The 14,642-nt window shown below is 53.3% G+C and overlaps 1 protein-coding gene across 1 annotated transcript in view; it reads right to left on the minus strand.

Annotated features, from left to right (window-relative positions):
* Positions 1–14,642, minus strand: part of rapgef6 (Rap guanine nucleotide exchange factor (GEF) 6) — a 119,009-nt gene that overhangs the window by 9,988 nt on the left and 94,379 nt on the right. The window contains exons 18-26 of the mRNA XM_061247671.1: positions 12,777–13,017; positions 10,157–10,549; positions 8,416–8,627; positions 6,903–7,026; positions 5,560–5,583; positions 4,804–5,024; positions 2,642–2,824; positions 1,927–2,076; positions 843–956 (exon numbers count right to left, since the gene is read on the minus strand). Of these exons, the coding sequence (XP_061103655.1) occupies positions 843–956; positions 1,927–2,076; positions 2,642–2,824; positions 4,804–5,024; positions 5,560–5,583; positions 6,903–7,026; positions 8,416–8,627; positions 10,157–10,549; positions 12,777–13,017 (1,662 nt within the window). The remainder of the gene's footprint in view (positions 1–842; positions 957–1,926; positions 2,077–2,641; positions 2,825–4,803; positions 5,025–5,559; positions 5,584–6,902; positions 7,027–8,415; positions 8,628–10,156; positions 10,550–12,776; positions 13,018–14,642) is intronic.

Below are 14,642 nucleotides of genomic sequence, written 5' to 3' on the forward strand. Positions count from 1 at the left end.
AATAGCATTTTTCCGCTCAAACATTAATTCCCAATTTCGGCCAATATTTTGGCTTTTATTTAAATACATTTTAATGCACTACATCAAACACTGATCCATTTCATAATTGATGTAAATGCACTGTGTAAAGGGATAGTATCAAACAGAACTCGAACACTCATTTTCTACAAAACAGAAACAGAACAGACATATTTATTGCATATGATAACCGTAAGCTCGGGGACTTTTGGTGACATCAGTGGTGACTTTAACAACCACAATCAACAAATCACTCCTTTCCCTTGACACATGAGCTACACTTTACTCCACTCAATGGAGACAACGAATCAACATCTGCAACGCAGACTTAAATAAACAACACTGTCCCTGAGTAATTATTAATCCGTTCCAGAACGAAAAAATACTCTTGCTTCTCTCATCCCTGGCCCATAGCTACAGCCACTGTGTCACTGTAACCTCCACTTCCTGTCCTCAGCATCAACTTCCTGTCAGACCTCCTCCTCCTCTTCCTCAGATAGTCTTCCTCCGGCTGTGCCTCGCTCTGAAGAGGCTCCAGGGAAAGCCCGGTGCCCTGTCACTGCCGGGCCCTTCCTGCTCTGCTCTGACTTCCTGTCCCTCACGACAACTTCCTGTCTGCCCTGCGGCCCGGCCCTCCGCGGCTGCCCGGGGGGCCCTCTCCCGCGACAGGCTCCGCCCCCGGAGCTTCCGGAAGGGGGAGGCGAGGCGGCGGCGGAGGGAGGGCTCCGCGGGGGGGCGGGGCGGGGTCGCGGGGGGAGTGTCTGTCTGCGGGGGCGGGCTCTGGCGGGTCATCAGCAGGATTCGACGGTGCAGGAGGGCCCCACCTATCCCGTAGCTCCGCGAGCCGCTGGCCTTGGTGCTGGCGTCACTCGTCAGAGAGGAGGAGGAGCCCGAGAGGGTCATCTGAGCACTGCTCTGGGACTTAGGAGCTCCGCCCGCTACAGGAGGGAGAGAGAGGGAGAGAGAGGGAGGGAGGGAGAGGGAGAGGGAGAGGGAGAGAGAGAGAGAGAGGGAGGGAGAGAGGGAGGGAGAGAGAGAGAGAGAGGGAGAGAGAGGGAGGGAGAGAGGGAGAGAGAGAGAGAGAGAGGGAGGGAGAGAGAGGGAGAGAGAGGGAGACAGAGAGAGAGGGAGGGAGGGAGAGAGAGAGAGAGAGAGAGAGAGAGAGAGAGAGAGAGAGAGAGCACGAGAAGGAGAGGGGGGGAGAGAGAGAGAGCGAGAGTGAGAGAGAGGGAGAGAGAGAAATCATTTAATTATTTACTCATTACTGGGTTATGTTCATTATTACAAGGCGTATTGGTTGTAAAACATTTTGAACTGAACTGAATTGAAAGAGAGAGAGAGAAGCGATGTGAGAGAGGGAGACGGAAGGATAGAAGGAGAGAGAGGAAGAAAGGGAGCGTGTGAGTGGTGTGTTTCAGCTGTGATAACGCAGGTCTCTCAGCGCCTCTCAGCTCATGACAGCCCCTCTGAGCTCAAAGCCGGACGCACAGCAACACACCCCGACCCGACTCTGCTATAGACCCACATACAGGGGCCAGCCGAAAGGGCCCGCGGTATTCCAGCTGAATAAGGGCCCTACAGACTACAGACAGATGGGGAGACCAGCAAGTCCCTCAGCCTAGACACTCCTCCCGGAGTTCTGACCAATTAAAAGGGGGTACTATAAATTGGCCTTTTTGCAGGGGGGCGTACTGACCTTTGGCCTTTGTGCGGGGGGCGTACTGACCTTTGGCCTTTGTGCGGGGGGGAGTACTGACCTTTGGCCTTTGTGCGGGGGGCGTACTGACCTTTGGCCTTTGTGCGGGGGGGCGTACTGACCTTTGGCCTTTGTGCGGGGGGCGTACTGACCTTTGGCCTTTGTGCGGGGGGCGTACTGACCTTTGGCCTTTGTGCGGGGGGCGTACTGACCTTTGCGGGGCGAGTCCAGCGGGGACACGGTGGGGCTGGAGTGCAGGGACGACACGGTGGACAGGGTGTCCTCGGCCGGCCGCTTGGGGGCGCTCCACTCCTCCGCCGGGCCCGAGGGGGGCTTCTTCACCACGAGAGGAGACCCGGCGTCTGGGGGGGGCAGAGAGGGGGGGTTCACTGGGGGGGCCCTGGCCAGAGCACTGTGCACTACACATACAGGAGCGAGCCGCACAGGAACAGTGAGACTGTGTCTGACAAGCACAACACACCATTCAACCCCCGGTCCCCCCAGTCCTGGAGAGCCGCAGGGGGGTGCTGGCTTTCGTTGTTCCTCCGCAGTTTTACTCGATCAATTAAAGCAGTTAATTACACGGTTAACTCACCTCGCCCTGGCTCTGAATGGGCCGCTGATTTTAAGGTGAAAATGAAAAAAACCAGCAACACCCTGCGGCTCTCCAGGACCAATCAAAGCTCATCACCGCCCACACTGACTGGCAACAACATACGCATCTTCACTGACATAGAAATAATAATTACAACAACAAATTAACTAATTAAAACATGCTGTATAATAAAAAACATTCACTGCAGCACACTCGGCGACACCGCGGCGATAACCGGGGCGGACCAATCACGCGACGGCGAGGCGCGCGATTGGACGGGGCGGACCAATCACACGACGGCGAGGCGCGTGATTGGACGGGACGGGACTCACTCTGGGCGGCATAGTCCTTGGCCGTGCTCTTCTTGCGCAGGGGGTACAGGCTCACAGGGGGCACCTGGAGCACCTGGCTCATGCGGTTCTGGGCGTGGGCCTTGGCCGAGGGCAGGGCGGAGCGCAGAGACACGGGCGACACGTCCGACTTGGTGGAGCGCCGCTCGCTCAGGTTCTTCGACACTGCGGCAGCGAGACGGGAGGTCAGTCCCCAACACAATAATCACAGAAATAGCACAGCTATTTGTAGCTCTTTGCAGATGGTCAAGAGCTAGAACTAGAAGAAAAGGTACCCACAGTGAACAGGAAGCAGTTGTCTTTCTTAGCTGCAATGCCATTAGACCTGAATCAAATATGTAATTGTTTGGGATTCAAATACTTTTCCAGACTTTACTGAGCTTGTCTGGTGCATAGGAACAAGGAACTTGTCTGGCGCATTGGTCCTCTTTGTTGGCTCAACTGCACAAGACAGAATCAATGGAACACAGAAAAGTGAATCCAAAACAATGATGTAATTGACCCAGGTGTGAGCACCGTACAGAGCTACAGGTATGTTACCTGCTCTTACTGCTGAACTACATTTTAACCTGCGTCAACACTAATAATGTGCAATCACTGAACACACACAGTGCTGTTACACATTAAACATCAAAAGGGTAATCTCCGAATGAACTAAAAAAGAGCTCCAATCTCTTATCCACTGTTTCTACATTAGTCCACAGTCCTCTGTGGTGAGAGGTGACGTCACACACAGGGCGAGGTGCAGAGCCCTAACTAAAAAGAGCTCCAATCTGTTATCCACTGTTTCTACATTAGTCCACAGTCCTCTGTGGTGAGAGGTGACGTCACACACAGGGCGAGGTGCAGAGCCGTGTGTGTCCACCGGGTGGCAGTGGAGCCCTGTGTCGTAAAACACAGCAGCCACAGCTCAGACCAGCGCACAGGCCGGCAGTGGGGCAGCAGGATTCATGGCTTCTGCAGCACCTGCTGCTCTGTCTCTCTGTCCCTCTGTCTCTCTGTCTCTCTGTCTCTCTGTCTCTCTGTCTCTCTGTCTCTCTGTCCCTCTGTCCCTCTGTCCCTCTGTCTCTCTGTCCCTCTCTCTCTCTCTCTCTCTCTCTCTGTCCCTCTGTCCCTCTGTCTCTCTGTCTCTCTGTCGCTCTGTCTCTGTCGCTCTGTCGCTCTGTCTCTCTGTCTCTCTGTCACTGTCTCTCTGTCTCTCTGTCTCTCTGTGTCTCTGTCTCTCTGTCTCTCTGTCGCTCTGTCGCTCTGTCTCTCTGTCTCTCTGTCGCTCTGTCTCACTGTGTCTCTGTGTCTCTGTGTCTCTGTGTCTCTGTCTCTCTGTCTCTCTGTCTCACTGTCTCTCTGTCTCTCTGTCTCTCTGTCCCTCTGTCCCTCTGTCTCTCTGTCTCTCTGTCTCTGTCTCTCTGTCCCTCTGTCCCTCTGTCCCTCTGTCTCTCTGTCCCTCTCTCTCTCTCTGTCCCTCTGTCTCTCTGTCTCTCTGTCGCTCTGTCTCTGTCGCTCTGTCTCTCTGTCGCTCTGTCTCTCTGTCTCTCTGTCGCTCTGTCGCTCTGTCGCTCTGTCTCTGTCTCTCTGTCACTGTCTCACTGTCTCTCTGTCTCTCTGTCTCTCTGTCTCACTGTCGCTCTGTCTCTCTGTCTCTCTGTCTCTCTGTGTCTCTGTGTCTCTGTGTCTCTGTCTCTCTGTCTCACTGTCTCACTGTCTCACTGTCTCTCTGTCGCTCTGTCTCTCTGTCTCTCTGTCCACAGGCATACATGAACAGCCAATATCCTTCTCCAGGCACACAATGAGATCAAACAAAGTAATTTAAGCAGGACAACCATTTGGAGGACATCAAATTCTTGCTACTGTTCGATTCTTATTTATATTTCTGCTTAATACGTTTCCTGTCCGTGACGCACGTTACTAGAACACCATTCTATGAATAAAGTCATGTAATCTCGTGGCCCCGCGGGACCCTGGGATAGAGGAGGTTGTGTCGTATAAAGTACAGTAGAGACGGACGCCCCACGGCACCCTGGGATAGAGGAGGTTGTGCAGTAGAGACGGACGCCCCGCGGCACCCTGGGATAGAGGAGGTTGTGTCGTATAAAGTACAGTAGAAACAGACGCCCCACGGCACCCTGGGACGGAGGAGGACTCACGGGTGCTGTAGGCGGGCTCACACTGCAGGGACAGGATCTGGAACTTCTCCTCATCCGTCTCCACCTGCAGGTTGGACAGGTACTGCTTGACCTTGCGGGCCATCTGCGCGTCCTCGTACAGCTTCTTGGCGTTGAGCAGCGAGCTGCGGCGCACGCGCTTCTTATGCGCGCCGCCCTGCACGTCCAGCAGGGTGGAGCTCGTGCTGCCCTGGCTGAGGGACCTGGGGGGAGGAGAGGGGGTCAGAGAGCGCAGGGCAGGGTGTCTGAACACCACACAGGGGCCACTGTCACTGCGTAACCACAGCACCAAACTCAGGCCCAAAAACACACAAACAAAGCCGTCCCTGTTTGAATAGGCATGTCACAAAGGCGCTGGACACATTTCAGCACGGATGGGTGTGGCAGCGTCACTGAGGGACGGGGGGTGTGTTGCACTGCTCCGCACTGGGCATTCCGGATGCATTATCGCTGAGGGCGGAACCTTCAGGCAGGTTAATACGACCATGCATGGGGGGGGGACTCGTTTGACTGATGCACCGTGCGACACAATGAAACGGGACTGTGGATGAATGTGAAAAGGGTTAGAGAACGAGGGAAAGAATACGCATGACGGGAACGATGACGGACGTCCGGACGCACGGGACCAGAGGAGAACGCGTGCGAGACTCCAGCGGGGGGGGGGGGGGGGGGGGCATGCGATTTGACAGCCGTATGGAGGGGTGGGGGGGGGGGAGGGGGGCGGATCAGGGGACTCACCCGAGACTCTTCCACCTCTTCTTCCTGCAAGCAACACCCATGGACATGAAGCGTGTTTCACAGACAGTCAGAGGAGGACAGGGGGGAATACACAGGGGTGGGGCTTAGTAATGTTGGGAGGGGCTTATCAGCAGTGGGCGGGACACAGCTGCAGTGGGCGGGGCATGGTCCCAGTGGGCGGGGCACATACAACTTGGGCGGGGCATAGACACAGGGGGCAGAGACCGGGAGAGGACAGGATGGGACACGCCCTCGCACAAACGCCCCATTTCCACTGGGAATGATAACCATAATGTCACCATAAAATGATCAAAAAACAAAACAAAAAAAAAAACACAGGCTGAAAGTGACGACAAAACCAGAACTGTAAAAATGAGCAAGAATGGCTCGGACAGCTGAGATAACGTTAGATCAGCCTGCAGAGCTATTCTGAAAAGCGCATCTGCAGCGATAAAGCCCATCTGATGCGCCTTGACAACGGGGAAGTGGTCAAGCTGACTGACAGCGGGCGCACGGCGACACAAAAGAAACGCTATTTATAGTCTCAGTTCTGCCTTTAGACGGCGTCGGGTCAGCGAGGGAACAGCGCAAGGGGACCAGACCGCACACAGCCGCCTGAATCCGGCCCTGACGCTCGACTTCCTCTTTCAGCCTGAGCCAGGTTCTCCCTTTCATTCCACCGACGCGACGCGACGCAGCGGCACCAGAACACATACGGACTGAGCTGCACTTTACATCTCCAAAAACCAAAGGCCTTCTTTTGCAATCAGCACACACCTACACAAAACACACTTTCCTACACAAACCAAGAGGTAAAGGCTTAGGGTTTGTGTAAACACAGAGGTGTGGTTGAGGATGTGAATCCAGGAGAAAGGGGTTAGGGTCGTTGTGGACCACACTCCCGTGACTCCCTTCCCTGCGTCTGCAGGCTAACTCGCATACGCTAAAGAAACGGATGTGAAACTCCCGCAGTGCTGTACAGTAAAAGGTCACCCAGACATCAGACTACTGCCTTACTGGCTAGCGACACCTCCACACATCTCGGGTGAAAGCAGGAAGAACTAGAGGATCCCAAAATGTGGGGGCGTGGCCTGCAATCTGACACAGCACAAGCAGAGATCATCAACTCCGGCCCAGGAATCCAAATCCAGCCCTGCTTTTCTTCTCTCCTGGGGAATTAGTGCTGCTGATTGGCCAGACTTGCCAGGCCACACCTGACTCCCAGGAAAAGAGAGGGTTGAAAACCAGCGGTTCTCGGCCCTGGAGGACTGTGAGTTGACGATCCCAGCCGTACAGTAAGCTGTTGCTGGGTAACGGGGTCAGGGGTCGGGGGTCGGGCTCACCTCTGTCGGAACATGAGGGCGGGGTCCATGTTGGCGGAGGTCATGCGCACAACGTGCCGGATCTCCTTGGCGATCATCCGCAGCTTCTCAAAGTTCACCAGCCCCTCCACACTCGAGTCGTTCCCTGGGGGGGGGGTATCAGGGGTATCAATCAAGCGGGCGTGTCACTGCAAAGCTGATACAGCTGGAAACTTTTATTCAAGTTCTTATCTTATTGTTCATCCTTTAAAGCAGGGTTCATGAACTCTGGCCCTACAATCCAAATCCAGTCCTGGTTTTTCTGTCTCCCGGGTAATTAGTGCTACTGACTAGTGCCAGGTTGTCTTCACACCTGACTCCCAAGTAAAGGGAGGGTGGAAAACCAGCAGTTCTCAGCCCTCGAGGACCGGGAGCGGCTGATCCCTGCCTTGAAGACACACCTCAGGAACACGGCCGATTGTCAATCAGGGAAATGGAATCAGCCGTGTTGGTGATGCAAAGTGGAAGCTGATACAGCTGTAAACACTCAGATTGATGTTCTTTTTGGGTGTTTTTTCTGTCGGAGAAGCTGGCCGCGGGTCTGGCGGTTAATTACGGCGACTCTGCGCCGCGGCGGTTAGCGGGAGCAGGAGCGCTGACGCGGCCTTTTCACACCCAGCCGCCTAACGAGGAGGGGATCGATTTATGGCCCCCTTATTATTCATTATCCACACCACGGCAAACGGCTCTAACGCCCGACTGTGTGTGCTCTCTCACTCTCACTCTCACTCTCACTCTCACTCTCACTCTCACTCTCACTCTCACTCTCACTCTCACTCTCACTCTCACTCTGTGTTCTTTTATCTGCTGTGGATATCAGCCTTTCTGTGTTTTGATTGTGTGTGTAAGATGGCGGTAAGGCTGACACAGTGGACCTCTGTGTGTGTAAAATGGCGGTTAGGCTGACACAGTGGATATCTGTGTGTGTAAAATGGCGGTAACGTTGACACAGTGGACCTCTGTGTGTGTAAAATGGCGGTAAGGCTGACACAGTGGACCTCTGTGTGTAAAATGGCGGTGAAGCTGACACGGTGGTCCTCTGTGTGTGTAAAATGGCGGTTAGGCTGACACAGTGGACCTCTGTGTGTGTAAAATGGTGATAAGGCTGACACAGTGGACCTGTGTGTGTGTAAAATGGCAGTAAGGCTGACACAGTGGACCTCAGTGTGTGTAAAATGGTGATAAGGCTGACACAGTGGACCTGTGTGTGTGTAAAATGGCAGTAAGGCTGACACAGTGGACCTCTGTGTGTGTAAAATGGCGGTAAGGCTGACAGTGGATATCTGTGTGTGTAAAATGGCGGTAAGGCTGACACGGTGGACCTCTGTGTGTGTAAAATGGCGGTGAGGCTGACACGGTGGACCTCTGTGTGTGTAAAATGGCGGTTAGGCTGACACGGTGGACCTCTTGTGTGTGTAAAATGGCGGTGAGGCTAACACGGTGGACCTCTTGTGTGTGTAAAATGGCGGTGAGGCTAACACGGTGGCTGGCGTACCCTCGTGCAGGAAGGTCAGGTCCTTCTTCACCACGGGGAACAGGGGGATGATGGGAGGCTGCATGCTCTGGCTGCTCAGGGCGTTGCGGTACTTGGCCATGTTGCGCGACGGGTCGAAGATCTCCTGCAGGTCCCGGAACAGCTTCTCGTATTTACTGGGCAGCTTTTCCCATGATCCTCGGAGGCGGGCCACCGGAGCCAAGTTCAGCCCGCTGCGTCACGACACAACACCGTGGTTAGAGCGGCAGCCATCTTACCGCACCACACACACACGGGCAGGCACAATTTTCCACTTTGTGGACAGTGACGTCTTTAAAGTCGTCTGGCAGTCGGAGGGTTGCCGGTTCGATCCCGCCCCCTGGGTGTCCCTGAGTTAGACACCTAACCCCCGATTGCCCCATGACGAGCTGACTGCTGCCTTACACGGCAGCCTCTTGCCGTTGGGTGCGTGAGTGCGTGTGGATGGGTGAATGGGAATCAAAGCGGATACAAGCTATATGAAGCCATATAAACCTATTAAAAAAGATATATAAAAACAGTCCATTTATCATCCATCACCTATCTAGTATCACACTAAACCACTATTTGCACACCCAATACATCACATCACAAATGAGATAAAAAAGAGCATTATATCATATCTCTCATGAGTTGAAACGACACACTCCATTTCTACACACACTAAATAACATCACACACGTGATAAAACATTACATCATATCCCTCATGTGTTCAGCAGATGCTCGAAGCCACAGACACATCTTACCAACAAACATGTACAGCTGATTATTTATTGAAGCACTGCGGATGACGTGTTCAGTTTATAAAAGGAGTGCCACAGCGGGATTTGAACCCACAAACCTCTGGTTACGAGCCCAGATCCCAGACCACAGTGGCACGTCCGGGACCGTTTTTAATGAACAGCGATGAGGAATAAGCAGAGTTTCTCACGCCACAGAACGCGTTCCGGTACAAGCTCTGAAAAGCGTTTAGGACACCAGGACCCAAATCTGGCTCAGAGGAGCCCTCCCTTTAATAAGCCCGGTGCGCTGCTGAACTTTAGTGTGAATACAGCACATTAATAAAACATGCCCAGCAATAAGAGCTCAAAAATCCATACAAAGCCCCTACATTTTTAATGCCCCACTCCTCCCGTGTTTATGGGCTGTGTGCAGAGTCTCAATCTCAAGCCACTTTTTATTCCAGCCTCAGATCTTTATGATATAATTAGTGCAGTTATTTGCTGTATCAGGGCTGTAGGTTCACACATGAGGTACGTGGTGATGTGAAATGTGTTCTGCCTGAATACAAACTGTTGCTAATGTTCTACTTGAATACAGTTAAATGCATATGGCTGAATGAGTCACTGGAATCAATTTATACAGCATTAATTGGTTGGATTGAAAGCTTGCTCACGGTCCAGTGCAAGCTTGGACACTGGTTTAAAGACACACTTCTTTAGAAGGAGGAGAATGATGAGCTCTCTACCCAAAGCGCAGGACTCCGGAGCGCCCACAACACAAGATGGCTGCAGGTCTAAACACACTTCTTTAGAAGGAGGAGAGTGATGAGCTCTCTACCCAAAGCGCAGGACACCAGAGAGCCCCACAACACAAAATGGCCGCAGGTCTAAACACACTTCTTTAGAAGGAGGAGAGTGATGAGCTCTCTACCCAAAGCGCAGGACACCAGAGAGCCCCACAACACAAGATGGCCGCCGGCCGGAGACGGTCACGCTCACCTGATGATGGCGAACATGGAGTTGAAGTTCTTGCACTCGCGGCAGTGCAGCGCGATCTTGATGAAGAGCTTGATGGTCTTCATCCTCTTCATGGCGTTGGGCTCCTTCAGGATCTCCGTGGCCACCCAGAAGGTCTCCTGGTTGATGATCTCCTCGAACTGCTTGAGGCGTGCGGCGGGGGCCCCGCCCGAGGAGGGGAGCAGCTTGAACAGGTCCTGCACGTACTCGGTGGACTCGATGTTGCGGAAGAGCTCGAAGTCGCGCATGGACAGCTGGGCGGCCAGCTCCACCGTGCTGAGCTGCAGCAGGGCGATCTGGCTCTCCCGCAGCAGCTCCTGGGCGTCCTCGTCCGAGCACAGCGTCTCCGTCTCCATGTTGTTCTTCAGGTAGTACCTGGGACAGGTGAGGCCGCGGTGAGCATTCACAGACGCCGAGTGGGTTTTCACAAACATTGAGTGCTCTAGAACTCCACTGCGTACAGTCAACCAGGAGCGATCGCGGCATTAGACTGTACGGACAATCACATTACCCACCGCGAAGGGTTAAATACGCTGAAATCAGTTGAGGTCCAGACATCTCCCTCAATAGCGAGACGTCGTCAAAAATTTTAACGGGAGGAGCAGCTATACGACCGAATTTCCGTGGTGTCCAGACAGGAGAAGAGACTTCTGCGTTTGAGATAACCACAGAAGCCTCTAGAAAAACTGCTGGCTTCACAATGGCCGGTGTGTGGCAGTCAGCGTTGGAAAAAGCGAAGTCGGAAGTTGAAATATGGTTCAATTAACTCCGCAGCAGCCTGCAAAGTGACGGTTACGCAACCCGATCGATGCGCTGAGATGGGAAGAACTACTGGCACAGCATAAAAACTGACAATTATGTTTATAATTGTGAATAAAAGCAGATCATCGATCAGGCAATACACGTGTACAACCTCTGAATACATAACTGTACAAGCGTACACTGAATTTATACGGCACAAATTGCTTTTTGGCGCGACGTGAAATGCATTTCCTAGCTGCAGAGTCACTCATTTTGACAGGCAACGCTTGGAGAAGTGAAACCGGCATCGCTACGGGAACCTAGAACAGCATTATGGGAGCAGGGAGGTAAAGACATCAGGAACAAGGACACCTGTTCTGGCTTTTTTTCAGCGGCTGTGAGTTTTTTGTCTCAGAGAGCCTTAGAACACAAGGTATAAACCCTGTGGATTAAACTAACGGCGTTTTCACACACTGACGCTGGACTCTATGTCTAGCTAGTCAGCTGTGGACCCCGTGCTTTTAAACAGACCCGTTTAGACACTGCGGGTTTACTGCGGTGTCCTTAACATAGCACCGTCATTCAGCTCAATGCTCATTGGCTGTGAGAGCACCATCACGCTCACCCAGCCTGCTGCTGCTACAATATGCATTTACTGCCACATTCCATATTAAGGCCTGTGAGTCACTGGATATCCATCAGAGCGATAAAGATGTGTATTAATAAATAATAGTGATTATGAGAGTAATAACTGTAATTTCCTCTGCCAGTGTAATGGGCTGGTGCAGGGCTTTAATGTGGGACCGGTGTGGAGCGGTGCGTCTGCACAACCTGGCAACCCCACTAACTGCCCCAGCCAGGGGCATTCTACTGAACTCAGCCAGCCAAACTGCCCCACCGAGGGGCATTCTACTGAACTCAGCCAGCCAAACTGCCCCACCCAGGGGCATTCTACTGAACTCAGCCAGCCAAACTGCACCAGCCAGGGGCATTCTGCTGAACTCAGCCAGCCAAACTGCCCCAGCCAGGGGCATTCTACTGAACTCAGCCAGCCAAACTGCCCCAGCCAGGGGCATCTACTGCACCTGGCCTGTATGAGACAGTGTTGACGGGTAATCAGAAGGAGGCGGGGGGGCCTTGCGGGGAGCAGCCAATGTGACAGGCGATGCGTTAAACGGCGGATCGATGCGATTGGGCGACTGGAGCGAGTTTGTGCTGGATAAGCGGGCCGGAGACGGATAGAGTGTCAGACGCAGGCGGGAGAAGACCTCCCAGCAGCGTCAGACGCAGGGTGAGCCTGTCGTCCCGTTTGTGTTCGTGTGACACGGGAGATACACGGGGTGCTGGCCCGTCCTGGGGCAGACGGCGGTCTTCGACTCGTCTCCGCGCTGTTCTGTTTACGCGGAGCCTGACCGCAGCAGACCACCGCCGACCTACAGGATGAAATATTCATGCAGGAGAGCGGGGAAGGGCGGGCGAGAAGGACAACCCAGCTCTCCATGCGCTGTGGCGGTTGGGCGGGTCATATTTGGGCGAGTTTGGGGTGGTATCTGGGGTGGTGGGTTTGGGGCTGTGGGTTTGGGGGTTTGGGGTACCCTCCTACCTGCCGTTGAGCTGGATGCGAATTGTGACGGTAGCGTTTAGTAGGGTTTGGGGTTGTGGGGCTGTTTTGGGGTACACTCCTACCTGCCGTTGAGCTGGATGCAGTTTGTGAGGGTAGCGTTTAGCAGGGTTTGGGGCTGTGGTTTTGGGGGGTTTGGGGTTTTGGGGGACCCTCCTACCTGCCGTTGAGCTAGATGCGGTTTGGGAGGGTAGCGTTTAGCGGGGTTTGTGGGTTTGGGGTTTTGGGGTACCCTCCTACCTGCCGTTGAGCTGGATGCGGTCGGCCAGCTTGCCCAGCTGGTCGGGGAGGCGTCTCTGTTTGATGACGCCCTCGGGGCTGATGGACACCTCACACAGGGCGTAGGTCTCCGGGGGCGACCCCAGCCCAAACTCGTTCAGCACGTGGGACACCACGTCCTTCGCCGTGGTGTCCTTACTGATGATGATGTAGCAGCTCTGCTGGTCCGCCTTGAACACGCGGATCACCTGGTCCGGGATGTCTGCACACGGGACCAGAGGGGGAGCAGGGTCAGGAGGGTTTATTAACACGGAGCTCGCCCTCTCTCTCCCTCTTTATAGACCCCCCCCTCTTGGTGTCCCTCCAATCCTCTCTCTCTCTATCCATCTTTCTCCCTCCATCTCTACCACTCTGTACCCGGCTCTGACTATCTCTCCGTCTCTCTCTCTATCCCTCCCCCTCTATCTCTCTCTATATCACAAAGGAGACTAAACTTCACTAGGCACAGAAAAGGCTAAACTGTTGACAAACAGTTACAGATTGACAGAAGAGCAGCCAGGTTTTGGTCTTTACAGTAGACGTGACAGTACAGTACTGTACAGTAGCTACATTTGTGATACTGCGGAATATATGTGTACTTTGAGGGTAGAGGGGTGAGCCAGTAATATTCTATACAACACGCACGTGGTTCACACTGAAAAATCATTTATTTTCCACAAATTAATTAATTTCAATGAAACACATTCCCGATGCTATCATACTAAGCGGAAGCTCGTTAATTGAGATGAATTAGGCTGATATTAACGAGCGATTATTACTCCATTAGCACACTGTGAGCACGATAACAATCGGTCACAGTCCACAATTTAAAAGTGAAAAACGCTGAAGCGATCGGTCAAGATCACCGTTTTCATGCACATCGACGGAACACACCGCTCCGTGTTTTACACGGAGCAGAACCGCTCTAAACTCTGCCCCTGTCCATCTCGGCCGAGTACGTTTGACGGAATGAAATCCCGAAAATGACGCATCGGGCTTTGAGCATTCCGACAGGTCATATATCCCACAGGAACGCGGAGCAGGAAGCGCTGACTCGTTAATCACTGGAAGTGCCTGTCACACAGCACACGCGTGTCCCAGAGACCAGAAACACGCCTGGGAGAGAGACACGGGCGCGGCCGGGAGACGGGACGGGAGAGATTTATAAACGGGAGAGAGAGGAGACGGACACGGATTCTGCTCTTAAACTTTCGACAATAAACACAACGGCAGTATCTGAGACAGTCAGGCCCTGTAGTTCTGTCCGGAGAAAACAAGAGTAAATATGAAACAGTGAGTGTAGTACTTACAGTAGAAGCTTGCAGCTGGGAGAGCAGGAAGAGAAAGAGAGACACGGACATGTGATTGGCTGGATTTAACATCGGCGTAATATGATTGGAGGGATTAACAGAAGAGAGACATGTGATTGGCAGGATTAAAAGGAGAAAGATGTGTTTGGCTGGATTAACAAAAGAGAGACATGCTTTGGCAGGGTTAAAAAGGAGAGAGACATGTGAGTGGCTGGATTAACATCAGAGTAATATGATTGGAGGGATTAACAGAAGAGAGACATGCGATTGGCTGGATTAACAGGAGAGGAATGGGACTGGCTAGATGAGCCGTAGGGGCGAGGGCGGAGCTACTCCTCATCTGGAGGGGCCGTGGGACAAACGGCTCAGCGTGCAGGTCGTCTCTGGCGGGATCACACCAGAGTGATGCAACGGCAGCCATTTTGTGCCAGAACATTCTCAGCACACGAGTTCAGAAAGCGTGTTCCTGAGAAGCGTGTAATCTAGACCGAGCCTCGGGTCAGAGAGAGACCTCAGAGCCATATTCTCCACAGTCCCT

This window comes from Conger conger, chromosome 7, assembly GCF_963514075.1.
Source record: "Conger conger chromosome 7, fConCon1.1, whole genome shotgun sequence".
Lineage (NCBI taxonomy): Eukaryota > Metazoa > Chordata > Actinopteri > Anguilliformes > Congridae > Conger > Conger conger.